This window comes from Panthera pardus, unplaced genomic scaffold, assembly GCF_024362965.1.
Source record: "Panthera pardus isolate Hobbes unplaced genomic scaffold, ASM2436296v1 HiC_scaffold_24, whole genome shotgun sequence".
NCBI lineage: Eukaryota > Metazoa > Chordata > Mammalia > Carnivora > Felidae > Panthera > Panthera pardus.
In genome coordinates, this window is record NW_026526810.1 from 66,015,228 (window position 1) to 66,028,422 (window position 13,195).

General features: G+C 45.9%; 1 protein-coding gene and 1 non-coding gene across 3 annotated transcripts; one reads left to right on the forward strand and one right to left on the reverse strand.

Moving 5' to 3' along the window:
• Positions 1-713: 713 nt before the first annotated feature.
• PRMT5 (protein arginine methyltransferase 5) lies at positions 714-9,896 on the reverse strand. 2 transcript variants are annotated; one of them, XM_019429441.2, is made up of 17 exons: positions 9,755-9,896; positions 8,967-9,085; positions 8,575-8,660; positions 8,268-8,402; positions 7,578-7,690; positions 7,383-7,432; positions 5,280-5,443; positions 4,634-4,795; positions 4,383-4,460; positions 4,232-4,290; positions 4,026-4,148; positions 3,764-3,939; positions 3,098-3,207; positions 2,765-2,858; positions 2,471-2,587; positions 2,198-2,262; positions 714-1,268 (listed from the first exon to the last, which is right to left on the reverse strand). In XM_019429441.2, the coding sequence occupies exons 1-17, from the start codon at positions 9,862-9,864 to the stop codon at positions 1,116-1,118; spliced, it is 1,914 nt and encodes a 637-aa protein (XP_019284986.1). In that variant the 5' UTR covers positions 9,865-9,896; the 3' UTR covers positions 714-1,115. The 2 variants fall into 2 exon arrangements, with proteins under 2 accessions (XP_019284986.1, XP_053745235.1); XM_053889260.1 differs by lacking the exon at positions 8,967-9,085 and having other exon boundaries at positions 9,755-9,869.
• Positions 9,897-10,219: 323 nt separating this feature from the next.
• On the forward strand, positions 10,220-10,292 carry TRNAR-ACG (transfer RNA arginine (anticodon ACG)). Its single transcript has one exon. It is a non-coding gene; the product is annotated as a tRNA-Arg (tRNA).
• Positions 10,293-13,195: the final 2,903 nt, after the last annotated feature.

Genomic DNA, 13,195 nt, shown 5'->3' on the forward strand with positions numbered 1-13,195 from the left:
ATATCGTCATTACCTGGTCCCACAGCTCACACGCCTCCCACTGCAAGAGTAAACTTGGAAGATTCTCCTGGGACTCCGTGGGTGCAATACTCAGCCCTCTCTAACCAGAAAGAGAAGGAACTAAGGTCCATTCTCACATTCCAAGGGCTTCCATAATCCCCACACTTCCCTTGCCCCATACGTGCTGCCAAAAACATAGCTGGTTATAACATCAAGAGAGCCAGAGTCAGAGGATCTGTGTTCCAGTCTTGAATACTAACTTCGTATCTATCAGTTTGATTCCTCCTCTGTAAAATGGAGAATTGGACTCAGGACTTCAAACTCTCACCTTGTGATTTTATTCAAACAAAATAGGTGCCTTCCTGCTGGAGATGCCTGGATGGCTTCCAGCTTCCCTTCCAAGAGGTAGCAAAGGAGCTGGTGGTGCAGCAGCTCAGAAAAGTGGAAGGGAAGCTGGCTTCACTCACTACTACATCTTTCTCCATAGTGGCAAAATTTCATCCCCAGAGAAAAGCCTAATCACAGGACCTAATGTACAAGACCTCTTTGCAGCTGGCCGAAAAGGCCTACGGCCAGGAGTCCAAGAGTGACCATTAAGCTTCCTGAATAGGGAACAAAGTTTTAGGGCGCTTTGAATCTTGCATAAGGGCACAGATCTGAATATGCCTAGGTTTAAGTAAAGTGTGGGAAAGCAGAGGCAGGGGGCAACAGGGTTGGAGCAGGAAAAGGCTATAACTTCACTTTATTTGTATTTCCTCCCACACAAAACCATCAAAACAGGAACAGAGATGGGCAGGGAAAAGGGCTGAAAATTTGTTCAATCCACATGTTCTCAGGGCTATTCCAGGGAGCGCTTGAGGCCGAATGCCTGTTGGAGTAGCTTCAGATCCAGCACTAATTCCTCCCACCCTGGCCTGAAGTCTTCACAGATTGGTGGCTCGAGCCCTGCAATTAATTCTCATCCTTTGCCCACCTTGATGTAAGGCAGGAAAGCAGACTGAAATGCTCCACTCTGATGGGCAAGGGGAATCACAGCCCACAGATGTACTGCACTTTCTGTGCTACAGGAGCAGAACTTGAAGCTGCTTCCAAGGTCTCAACACTTGTAGGCAGGGCTAGAGGCCGATGGTGTATGAGCGGCCTGTGGGGTTATGAATAGCAGAACAGACTGGTGCTGTCACAGCCCACTCATACCACACCTTCTTGGAATTGCTGCACCGCCAGAAACGGACACAGATGGTCTGGCCTTCGCGTACCGTAATGGGCTGCTGTAAGAAGAAAGACAGGGAGGTTCAGGGTGGAGCTAATGAATTGTATGTGGCAATGTACTACTGAGCTAAGTGTGCTGAGAAAAGGATAAAACATGACATTCCAACCCTCATGAAGTTTATTTGAAGTCTTTCAGAATGAATTATCTGAACAATCAGACACTAAACAAATCATCAGAAGTGTGATGAGTGCTATGAACATGCAGAGAACATTGGGCTACAAGAGCACCTAGGAGGCAAGGCGAACCTAGTTCAGGCAGTAAAGTTATCTGACAAGTGGAATGTTTAAGGGGACCTGGAATATAAGTCAGCTGAGTGAAGAGATGAACAAAGAACTTTCCAGGCAAAGGAGGTGTGAAAGCCTGAGGCAGGAAAGAAGACAGGATATTAGAGAAACCAAAAGAAGGTCCACAGAATCATGATGAGCATTGAGTAATGTACAGAATTGTTGATTATGTTGCACACCTGAAACTAATATAACACTGCTTTGTTAATTATACTTCAATTAAAAAAAAAAAAAAAAAAAGGTGGTCCATAGGGCTGATGCAATGTAACTAAGGGAACAGTAGCTGAAAAGACAAGCTAAAACTAGATCACACCACGTCTTACAAGGTTAAACCTTTCCCCTGATGGCAGTGGGAGGTCAATGAACGGTATTAAGCAGGACAGAGATATGACAAGATCTGGGCTTTTAAAAGATGACTCTTGCTCAAGGTAGAGACTAGACAGAAGAGGAGCCTGAGGAGATGTGGGGAAGCTAAGGAGACGGGCACCGCAGACATCTCAACATCTACGACAGGGATCCAAGAACATGTGGGAGCAGCAGAACATGGGTCATACTCAAGCATCCTCCTGAGAGCAGGGAAAGGGCAGAACACCAATGGCAAAAGTTACTCCTTAACCCATGGAGTATTAAAGGTGATTCCTACCTTAATAGGGAAGAGGATGGGAAACCATGAGAACATCCCAGGAGAGTGAGTTTCTGGACGGATACCTGTTTGAAAAAATAGTGAAAACATTGAGGTCTCTGTGACTCTGCTTTTTGCCTGGGTTGAGGGGCGTGTCTTCTGTGAACAGAGAAACAAGTAATCAAAGATCCCCATTCATTGATTCTTGGGCTCCCTGTGCATCTAAATGAAACATTAACAAAACTGCCCAGGTAACGTACTCATGCCCTGCCATCCACTGCCCCAGACACTCACTCAGGGTGATGTCCTGATAAAGCACAGTTTCAAAGTAGCCTGCAAAGCCATGTAGCACTGTGTTCACCTCCACAGGAAACTCCAAGGTACAATAGCGGTTGTTGTCAATCATAGGATCTGTCAGGGAAGAGTTATGTGGATGACAAGGGGCCAAAAGCTCTAGACAACTTGGTAAAGCAAGAGCAAAAAACAGGATGGGAAGCCTAGACAGAGCAGACCTAGGATAGCAAGAGAAGAAACCAGAAAGGTAAGCTCTCACCCATCCAGTCAGAGGAGAGTCATACGGGAACCCACCTCTGTTGGGATGGCTGAAGGTAAAACAGGGCTGGGGCGCCGACAGCTGGTGGAAGTTGTGCAGCCGTACCACGTAAGGCATCTCAAACTGGGCCTGTCCCGAGAGACCAAGCAAGAGCTGGAGCAGACAGGCAAGACACACCTACTTCCCCGGGAAAAGAAGCCTGAGCCTCAGGGACACAGAAAAGGGTAACATTTTCAACTTTCGCTTTCCCACATCCCCAGCTTCTCCATCGCTTCATCTTCTCTAGTGCAAGAAAACAGTTGATGCTAACGTAGAAAAAGAAGATGACTAAAGAGAAAAGAGCTCTCCAGAAGACAGTGGCTCTTTACCTCAGGGTCACGGTCCTTTTCCCGACAGGCGCGGACCTCATTATACAGCTTGGAGGAGGAGATGGGAGCCAGAAAGGAGGTATACTCCCCAGGGATGCTCACACCATCATCTGGAGAGTAGGAGGGTCATATTAGTTCCCAAGGGATGAAAATGGTGCGTCTAACTGAAGGTTTAAACCTCCTACATCAAAACATACCACATGTGACAACATGGAGCGGTCTAGGTCTGTTTTGTCTAGGTCCTTTCATGAGAAATTCTACTTTGAGGTTAACTTACAGAGACACAGGTTAAAACTGGAAAGAAGCTAAGATATTCTAATCTAGTGGTTCTTAACTTCTGTAGGGTCATAAAGAACCTTGATATCTGGATGAAAGCTAAGCCCAAGGTACATATTACATCAGCTCAGGGAATCCACAGACCTCAGACTTAAGAAGGATCTGCTCTAGTCCACTGCTCTCATTTTACAGATGTGAACAGTGAGGTTCAGAGAAGTTACTTCATTTGCTAGGGCACTGACCCAAGTCCAACCCACGTTCCTTTAAACCTTGTCACCTCCTCCTAGGCTGCTGCTGCCTCACTCAACCCGCCCCCGCCCCCCAAACTGCCACAGCCTTCCAAGCTGAGAATCCATTCCCCTTACTCAGCACACCCCAGCCTAGAGGCACCTTTTAAGAAGTGTTGGGCTCCATCCAGGCACTCAGGTGACAGTTCATTGTCAGCAAAGGAGCCCAAAAGCTCACTGACGATGATGTCTGCTTTCTCTGGAGCCACCCATTCCCGCATGTCCGATGAGACTACGGTCACCTGGCTTCCCCATTCTTCAAATTGCCAGTTCTCTAGCCTAAAATAAAGATACTGCAAGTGAGGACACTGGTAAGAAAAACTGGCACTGGAGACAAACTTCCCAGCAAGGAGGTTGCTACTCACGTCACCACGGCATTTGGGTTCTTCTCCACAGCATACAGCTTTATCCTCCGGTCAGCCTGCTTGGCTGCCCTCAGAGAAGCATTTACCAGGGGACCCCGGCCTGCTCCCAACACCATTAGCACCCTAAGAAAGAGGAAGGGTCAAGCTGACTTAGCAGATAGAGAAGAGGTATGCAAATCTCTGGGATTGTGGGCAAGAGCACTCACTGGACATTGGTATCCTTCTCTTCGTCAGGCACTCGATCTAACAGACATTTATAGATGGCCTGGTGGAGGAAGGAGAAAAGACCTCATGGCTATGATCCCATCTTCACCCAGGACATCCCGGCCCTGTACTTGACCCAGACCCACACTATACCTGCTGATATTGAGAGTATTTGATGGGGTCCTTTTCAAACACTTCATATGTCTGAGATTCCAGATTGTCCATCAGTGGCTGACGAATGAGAGGAAAAAGGGAAAATAAGTTAGCCAGTTTCTGGCAAGGGCAACACACCAGAATACCAAAAAATTTCCCACTGCTTCCTGAGCTCTGGTAGGATTTTAGGGCACCTATGGTCAGAGACTCTTCTCCCACACCTCCCTCCTCTCAGAATACTCCAGACCCACCTGGAGTGGGGACTGCAGATAGTCTTCATAGCCCTTGGCAAAGAGTTCGTAAGCATTGGGTGGAGGACGGTTCTGGCTCAAGTATTCCAGGTACTGGAGGTAAGAACAGAACTCCTTCTCTGAGTGGTGGTTGGTGCCTGTGATGATGAACTGCACTTCCAGCTGTGAGAGAAGTCAGACCATCAGGTACAGTCCTCGAACCAAGATTCCAGGATATTGTTATGGCTTATGGCCAAAGAACCCTGGCGTAAAATAAGGCCCAAACGATCAGTCTTCCAGTTCAGCAGATATCTCCAAGTATCAACACAACAGCATGAAGCTTCAATAAACTTATAAAGCCCTCTAATGCCATATAAGCATCATCCTGACTCAAACAGCCCCATCGATCCTCACTGTAACATCTTAAATGAAACCTTCTGCAAAGTTCTCATGAGATTTGGTTCCTTTTGAAATGTTCTGGGGCTCCTAATCCCATTTGCCTCTTTGTTCTCAAGAGCTCCAATTTTGATGAAATCGCTCCCCAGAAACCAGAAAGGAAAAGAATCAGCCTCACAGAAAAAAAAAAAAAAAAAAAAAAAAAGCACCACACATGTGAATAAGGCAAGAGGATTAGCTGGAGTATCTTTGGAAACCTTCTACCACCCACCTTGAGGAGCCGGAAGATCAGCCTCTGATGCATCTTAGAAAGAACAGGAAATCCCTTCTTATTGGTCAGGAAAATGCTGGTGGGGAGAATGGCTGCTTTGATGGGCTCCCCAAGCCAACGATCAATGACATGGTTAGATGGGAGGTCGGCCCCAATTTCAAGAGCTACACGAGGGAAAAGAAAGTTAACTACTACTATATAAGAAGGCTTTCCTTGATTTTTTGTGCAACATCTGTTTACTCCTTAAGAGCAAGGCCTACTGAGACGTAAAGTAGCAAAACTGCCCAGCAGCCAAGTATACATGAAACTCCTTTTTTTTTTTTTAATTTTTTTTTTTTTTTTATTTGAGACAGGGAAAGACAGAGCATGAACAGGGGAGGGTCAGAGAGAGGGAGACACAGAATCTGAAACAGGCTCCAGGCTCTGAGCTGTCAGCACAGAGCCCGACGCGGGGCTCGAACTCACAGACTGCGAGATCATGACCTGAGCCGAAGTCGGCTGCTTAACCGACTGAGCCACCCAGGCGCCCCTGAAACTCCTGATTCTTTTTTTTTTTTTTAACTGTATCCAGCTTTATTAAAGATACTTTTCATAAACAATCATGGTATTTCAGGCAGAACATGGGCAGACAATGTTAACAGTATACAGCAACTTTCAAACTCCTTTCTTTAATGGACTACCAAAGTCAGAAAGCCATTTCATAAAACCCAATGAAGTCTTCATTTGATGCTCTGAACAGGGAAAAGTTTAAAGAAATTTTAATATTTATTTTTGAGAGACAGAGACAGCACAAGTGGGGGGAGGGGCAGAGAGAGAGGGAGACACAGAACTCGAAGGGGTCTCCAGGCTCTGAGCTGTCAGCACAGAGCCCAAAGTAGGTCCCAAACCCATGAACCGTGAGGTCATGACCTAAGTTGAAGCCAGACGCTTAACCGACTGAGCCACCCAAGTGCCTGAACAAGGAAAAGTTTAGAGTAAGGGTTGACATTTCACATTTAGCATGTTGTTAAACAACTTTTCACAAGCCAACCCTGACTTTGAAATGAAAATGGCAGAATTATCAATCTGATGCTCCACAAGCTAAAAGAGGAACTCTTTTGAGGGATGCCATCTCCATGGTGACCCTGCGAAGTCCAGATTGCCTGACATACTGGGAACCATTTTGACACTCGGGTCAGGTTCCAACAGGTCTCTGGGTTTAAGGAAGTCAAATCTATGTTGAAGGCAGAGAAGGAGAAGAGGACATAAAAAATGAATTTTAGTTTTTCCACACCATAAGGTGTCTGTGCCAAGGTGGCTAATGTGTATCATCATCAAGGAATCTCCTCCTGGGAACCAAAGAGGAAGTTTCTCAGAACTAGAAGGGAAAGGTATTTTCTCCCCCTTATCAATCTAGCTTCAGAGATATTCAATTAGTGACATTTGTCTTCCCCCTAAATAACAATGAAGTGTTCTGTGTACTAACAACATAGCTTAAAAGAAAAAAAAAAAAAAAAAAGTAAACCAGGGATGCCTGTGTGGCTCAGTCAGTTAAGCGTCTCTTAATTTCAGATCAGGTCATGATCTCATGGTTCATGAGACTGAGCCCTGCATTGGGCTCTGTACTAACAGCGAGGAGCCTGCTTAGGATTCTCTCTCTCCCTCTGCCCCTCCCCTGCTTGCTCTCTCTCTCTCTCTCTCAAATAAATAAATAAACATTAAAAAAAGTAAAAAAATCTTCATTTTAACAAAACTTGATAAAAAAGTATTTCAAGCTGTAAAGTCACCAGAAGTACATAGTTATCAAAAATGCACACATTTCACTTGGCATCTCCAAAAACTCCTAATTCTTTTTTTTTTTAATATTTATTTAGTTTTGAGAGAGATATATATAAGAGAGAGGGAGAGTGTGTGCAGGGGAAAAGCAGAGACAGAGGGAGACAGAGGATCTGAAGTGAGCTCTGTGCTGACAGCAGAGCCCAGTCTCACAAACTATGAGATCATGACCTGAGCCGAAGTCGGATGCTTAACCAACTGAGCCACCCAGGTGCCCCCAAAACTCCTAATTCTTACTTGCAGGAGGTCAGAGAAGGGATACCTATCCCAGTACCCTTGTGGACTTACCCACCGCAATCCTCTTGCTATAGTCACACAAGGTCCGGAAGTTGTGCCACCTGTCGGGGTCAAATACAGAAAAATACAGTCAAATATATATAGCTCACCAATTACCACAGCTCGAGGAGACCTCCCTACAGGCTCCACCCTGTACCTCCCCTTATCCTCCCCTTTGCCCTGGCACAGCAGCAAAAGGAGACATACCACATCCATGTCTTCTCCTCTCCACTGTACTCCTCTGTGTGTGTACTTGGTGCATTCTCAATTATATCATCTCTCAGGTCCTCTGGGGCCACCAAGGGTACCCGCATCCAGAACTGCACATGAACAAGTACTCTATTTAGAACTCTTTGGAACTCACTAGGTCCAGAAAGCTTCCTTCAATTAAAAATATCTTGATCCACAGGGCACCTGGGTGGCTCAGTTAAGCATCCCACTCTTGATTTCGGCTCACAGTTGTGAGATTGAGCTCCGTGTCAGGCTCTGTGTTGACAGTACAGAGCCTGCTTCAGATTCTCTCTCCCTCTCTCTCTGCCCCTTCCCCACTCATGCTTGCTCTCTCAAAATAAACTTCAAAAAAAGAAAAATCTTGATCCAGCTCACAAGTTAATCCTTTTATGTTTTTCCCAACTTGTGGTTATATGCACATGTACACTTACCTTGTGTATATCCTTATGTAAATACCTGCCTTGTCCTTTATTGCAACTGTAAGTTTCTAGAAATAACTATACATTCTATATATTTTATAACAGTCTGCTTACCACTTTTAGATGCTGGTAGGCAGTACTGACATGTCAGTTCTCCCAAATGCACTCTTTACTCAATGGCTAGGAACAAGAAAATACCTAGCAGACTATCATAACATGCAGCAGAAAGGGAGGCCCTTAGCCATACCATGGAGGAGTGGTGGCCAGTGTGGATGTGGTTGGTCAAAACCCTGGCCAAGTTTGTGTTATCTTCCTGATTTAGGGGCAGCAGGAAAGCTGGAAGACCCAAATATGCCCCAAAATTCAGCTCCTGTAACATGGCCTGGAATGGAGATCAAGAGGAAAAGGTTAAGAGCTAGGAATCCAATTAGCTTTAATTGAATTGTATTAGATTTACTAAGTTATGGGAGAAAAAAAAAAACTGCTCTTTGCACCCAGCGTGGTTATGAACCTGACCTCTAGACAAATCCATTGGATTGGTGAAACAGTCTTACCGCCTCGGAGTTCCTGCGGATCTTCTCCACTTTTGAGTCTGGACGAATCCATGGAGAAAGCTTTCCCACAATTAGCGTATTCCAGTCTGCACTCCCCCCATCCAAGAAAGACAAAGACTAAATGAGGGTCAGCACTTTACTTGTTCAATTTCTAGTTCTTAACAGGGAATAAAGAGTAGAGATGAGAGATAAAAGACTTTCTATCACAGATATGGGATAGCCTGATGCAGAATAGACTACAGCTTTTAGCAGGTAAGCAAGAAAACAAGAGTTATCTGTGTCCCAGGACTAACCAATATATCCAAGTCAGGAAAGGAGGAGAATGAGGGCACTGTTAAAGCAGAAGTTGTTACTGCCTCTAATAATTAAGGGGCATATGGGATGGTCCCTACCCCTTCCTGACAGCAGTAGGTCTGATCGTGTCTGGGGGCCCGGCCGATTCTTAGCAGGTTCCTGAGTGAACTCCCTCTTGAAACGCGGGTGGAAGACAGGCATGCAGAGGAAATCAAACCTACAACCGCGACAGACCCAGAATCGTCATGTAAAGAGAGCAGCAGTGCCCAGAAATCCAAGCAACTGGATTAGGCTATCTCAATTCTGCACAACCCTCTCAGCTGCCATCAGTCACCCGACGGGACAGCTGAGTTCAGCCCACCTTGGGGCAGATCACTTCCGCTGCACTGTGCCTCAATTTCTCCCCAAAACACAGGCATGGAAAAGACAAGGAGAGAAGATAAAAATCCACCCCAAGTGGATTTCTACTCTGCTGTCACCGGTTTTCCAGGATCGTCACATCCAGATTTGCCCCAGTATCGCCCATGCCTTCCCCCTTAAGATTTACCTCTTCTCTCTCTAGCCCCCTAACTCTCCCTCCTACTCTCAGACTGTAATCCCGCTCTCCAGGGCCTTGGAGATCTGTATGTCCCCTTTTCGAGTTTACCTGACAACTCCCCCGACTTTGGGGCTCAGTGACCACACACCTCCAATAAGTTTTTTTTTTTTTTTTTTCCTTACGCCCCAGAGCCTAAGGCTCTCCACCCACCCGCAAGGAGTAATGGTTTCTCCCGCCCTAATCTTACTCCGACCCCCTCACCCCTGCTTCTCGGGGATGACTAGTCTGTCCCCCCTTCGTCCCCGAGTTCGGAGCCCGCATTCCGCTTGCAGAGGTCTGGGCCCTCACCCCTGCTTGGCCACAGCCCCCAAAGTGTCAGCTATTTCGGGGACGCAATTCAGGTCCCTGCCGCTGGACACGCGGCTCCCACCGGCACCTCCGACCGCCATCGCCGCCATCTTTTCCCTCGCGCTGTCCACGCCGGGATTCCTTGATATTAGCAGCCAATCAAAAAGCCAGAAAAAAGCCCCCGGAAGGCGGGATGAGTCGCCCTAACAACCAGAGCGTCTTCCACGGCTTCAGAGCGAGAGGCGGAGGGGTGGGGAGTGGCTCCTCCCGCCAATCCGCGGGCTGCACAGTGGTTTACGGCGTGGCTCCGGAAGATCCACCAATCTCAGGGTCTGGTTCTCGACGAATTTCTATCTCCCAGAATGCTTCGTGCATTCATAGAACTCCGTCAAGGGACTACACGTCCCATGAAACCCTGCAATATAAGCTTGAAGTGTCATCATTGAGGCGAGTGTAATTGTCTCAGGGCCAGTGGCGCAATGGATAACGCGTCTGACTACGGATCAGAAGATTCCAGGTTCGACTCCTGGCTGGCTCGGCGGGACTGAGACTCTTTATTGCATCGCATGCGACACGGCCTCAAGCAAAATATTTTAAATCTCTCTTCCTTTCCTTACACTCTTAAAAGTTTCCTCTTTTATCTTTTAGCACCTTCGTTTTATAGGTCTTAATTTGACTGAGTTCTGCAGCCATCTTATGTCAGCTTTTTCCGTTACCTAATTCAGAAATGACTCTTGTGTCACTACTTGCTTAGGTCCATCTAAGCAAGAGAATTGAGTTAATGGCTGGTGCTCTTAAAATGGGCTTTGTATGGGCCTTCGTATATTTACAAATAGATTGTGGAAACTCAGCCACTAATTCCTTGTGATTTTATATCTCAACACAAAAGGTAAACACACACACTCACACATTCGTGGTGAGGGATTACAGCGAAGAGGAGTCATGAAGTGCCTGGAGGAGGCCTGGGAAAATATATACACTCTTGTTAGAGGGATGGAAAGAAGCAGAGGAATGAAGCAAGGGAAGACACGGGGAGGAGAAAGGGAATACCTGAAGGCGGGGAGCCCAGAGGTGTTGAGGGCCTGGGAGCAGGGATGGAAAAGAGAACACAGTGCAAAAAGCCCGAAGAAGGAGGCGTTGACAGAACTTAAGGACTGCTTCGCAGGGCGCCAGGAAAGAGGAGTCTGGGTTCTGGCCTCTGTGAGTGAAACAAGAAAGGAGAGAAGCGGGTTTAGGGAGAATCAAAGTTCGGGTTTGGAAGTGCTGAGTTGATTGGGCGCCTAGGGGGCGCTGTGTAATAGAGAGTTGGATGAACAGTGAGTGATCTGATCTGAACCAGAGAAGATTTGGAAATGCCAGAAGAGAGGTAGTGATGAAAGCCACGAGACTGAATGAGATCATTCTGGACCGTTGCGGACAAAGTCCTTGGAAACATGGAAAGGGTGTGGATAGGATAAGCTCTAAAGAGCTCTGGGTGCAATGATAAATGCTCCAGAAGGACGAAAGTCAAAAAGCCAAACAACTAAGAAAAGGCATACAAAAAGCCTCAAGTGGTTGGAAGTGCTTTTGTCCCATCATTACTAGTACACCTACTACAAACTACTACTAGTAGACTTTATTTCTTTGCTTAAGTTTATTTATCTATTTTGAGAAAGAGAGCACAAGCAGGGAAGGGGCGGGGGGGGGGGGGGGAGCGGAGAGAGAATCCCAAGCAGGCTCCACACCATCAATACAGAGCCCCATTTGGGGCTCTGACTCACCAATCATGAGATCATGACCTGGGTAGAGATCAAGATTCGGACCCTTAACCGACTGAGCCACCCAGGCACCCCTAGCACTTTATTTGCTAAAACAGTTTTAGATTTACAGAATGATTGAGCAGATAGTACAGTGAGTTCCCATGTGCCTCCCCAGAGCTCTCTTTGTTATTAAGATCTTCACATGTATGGTATATTTATTATAATTCAGGGACCAATATTGATAAATTATTATTATCAAAGTCCATAGTTTAATCAGATTTCCTTAGTGTTTACCTAATGTCCTCTTTCTGTTACAAGATCCAATCCAGAATACTGTGTTACATATAGTTGTCATGTCTCCTTAGGCTCCTCTGGGCTGTGACAAGTTTCTCAGTTGTTCCTTGTTTTTGATGGCCTTGATAGTTTTGAGAAGTACTGGTCAGGCATACTATAGGATGCCCCTCTGTTGGAATTTAGTTTGTCTGATTGTTTTCTCATGATTAGACTGGGATTATGGGTTTGGGGAGGAAGATCACAGAGGTGAAGTATCATTTTCATAATATATCAATAGTACATACTATCAACATAATTTATGACTGTTGATGTTGACCTTTATCACCTGGCAAGAGTAGTATTTATCAGGTTCCTCCACTGTAAAATTACACTCTCCCCACCCCCTCCCATCCTGTGCTCTTTGGGAGGAAGTTACCATGTGCATCCCACACTTAAGGAGTAGAGAGTTCCGCTGACCCTCCTTTAGGGTGGAGTGTCAACAATATTTATTTGGAATTCTTCCCTGCAGGTCTTATGAGTAGGTGGTTGTCCACAGGAAGTGGGTGAGTGCTCTACCAACATTTTAAGAAGTAAAGAAGAGTTTTCAGGATGCCTGCTTGTTCTCTGCCCCAGCTGTGCCCAACCAAACTCTACATTCAGAGAAGACTTATGAGATATGGTTTCTTCTTTGGAAGCTAATTATCTGGGTTGTGGACCATCTGTGCTCCTGGCATCTTCCTCCTGATGTCAAGCTGGTGGCTGCTCTTGGCTGTTGGTTGTTAACTAACCCATCCATGAGTAAGAGAGAGAGAGAGAGAGGAAAATCTATAAAACAGTAATGTCAGTTTTGCCATCATTAAAATAATTTTCCAAAGAATATGTGTAAAAAGGGCTTGGAATTTGTTTGGCCTTAAAATAAATTCACATGGGCTGCATTTCATTTCTCTGTAATGTCTTTGGTTTTTCATTCAAGATGGCCTCAGCTCTAAGGCAAGCATGATGCTGAACAGCTCACAATAATTCCATACCATGTTGTTCCCAGTCTTTCCTACAGCACTTACCTGTGACTTAAAAAAAAAATACAGCAAATACTATGGGTCTATCTATATGAACCAGAGAGAAGCAGAAGGCAAGGAGTGAAAAAGAAACAGAGAACTTTGTCAAGGACTTGGCCCTAAGCATAAAGTCAGAGCTGGCAAAGTCTGTCTTCTGTTCTGACTCCCTCTGCCCTGCCCTCCATGCTGAACTCTTGTGCTCAGAAACATGTAAGTCACTGATAGAAGGCCTCCAGATCCAAGCCTTTGCTGAGATGAGGGTAGGGAGATGGTAGGACAGTGGGGCAGATACAATATTATTTTCTCCCAACAGGAGCCAGTGACCAACAGGCAAAGCACTGGAAACTCCTCTGGAAAGGAAACAGTATCCTCTC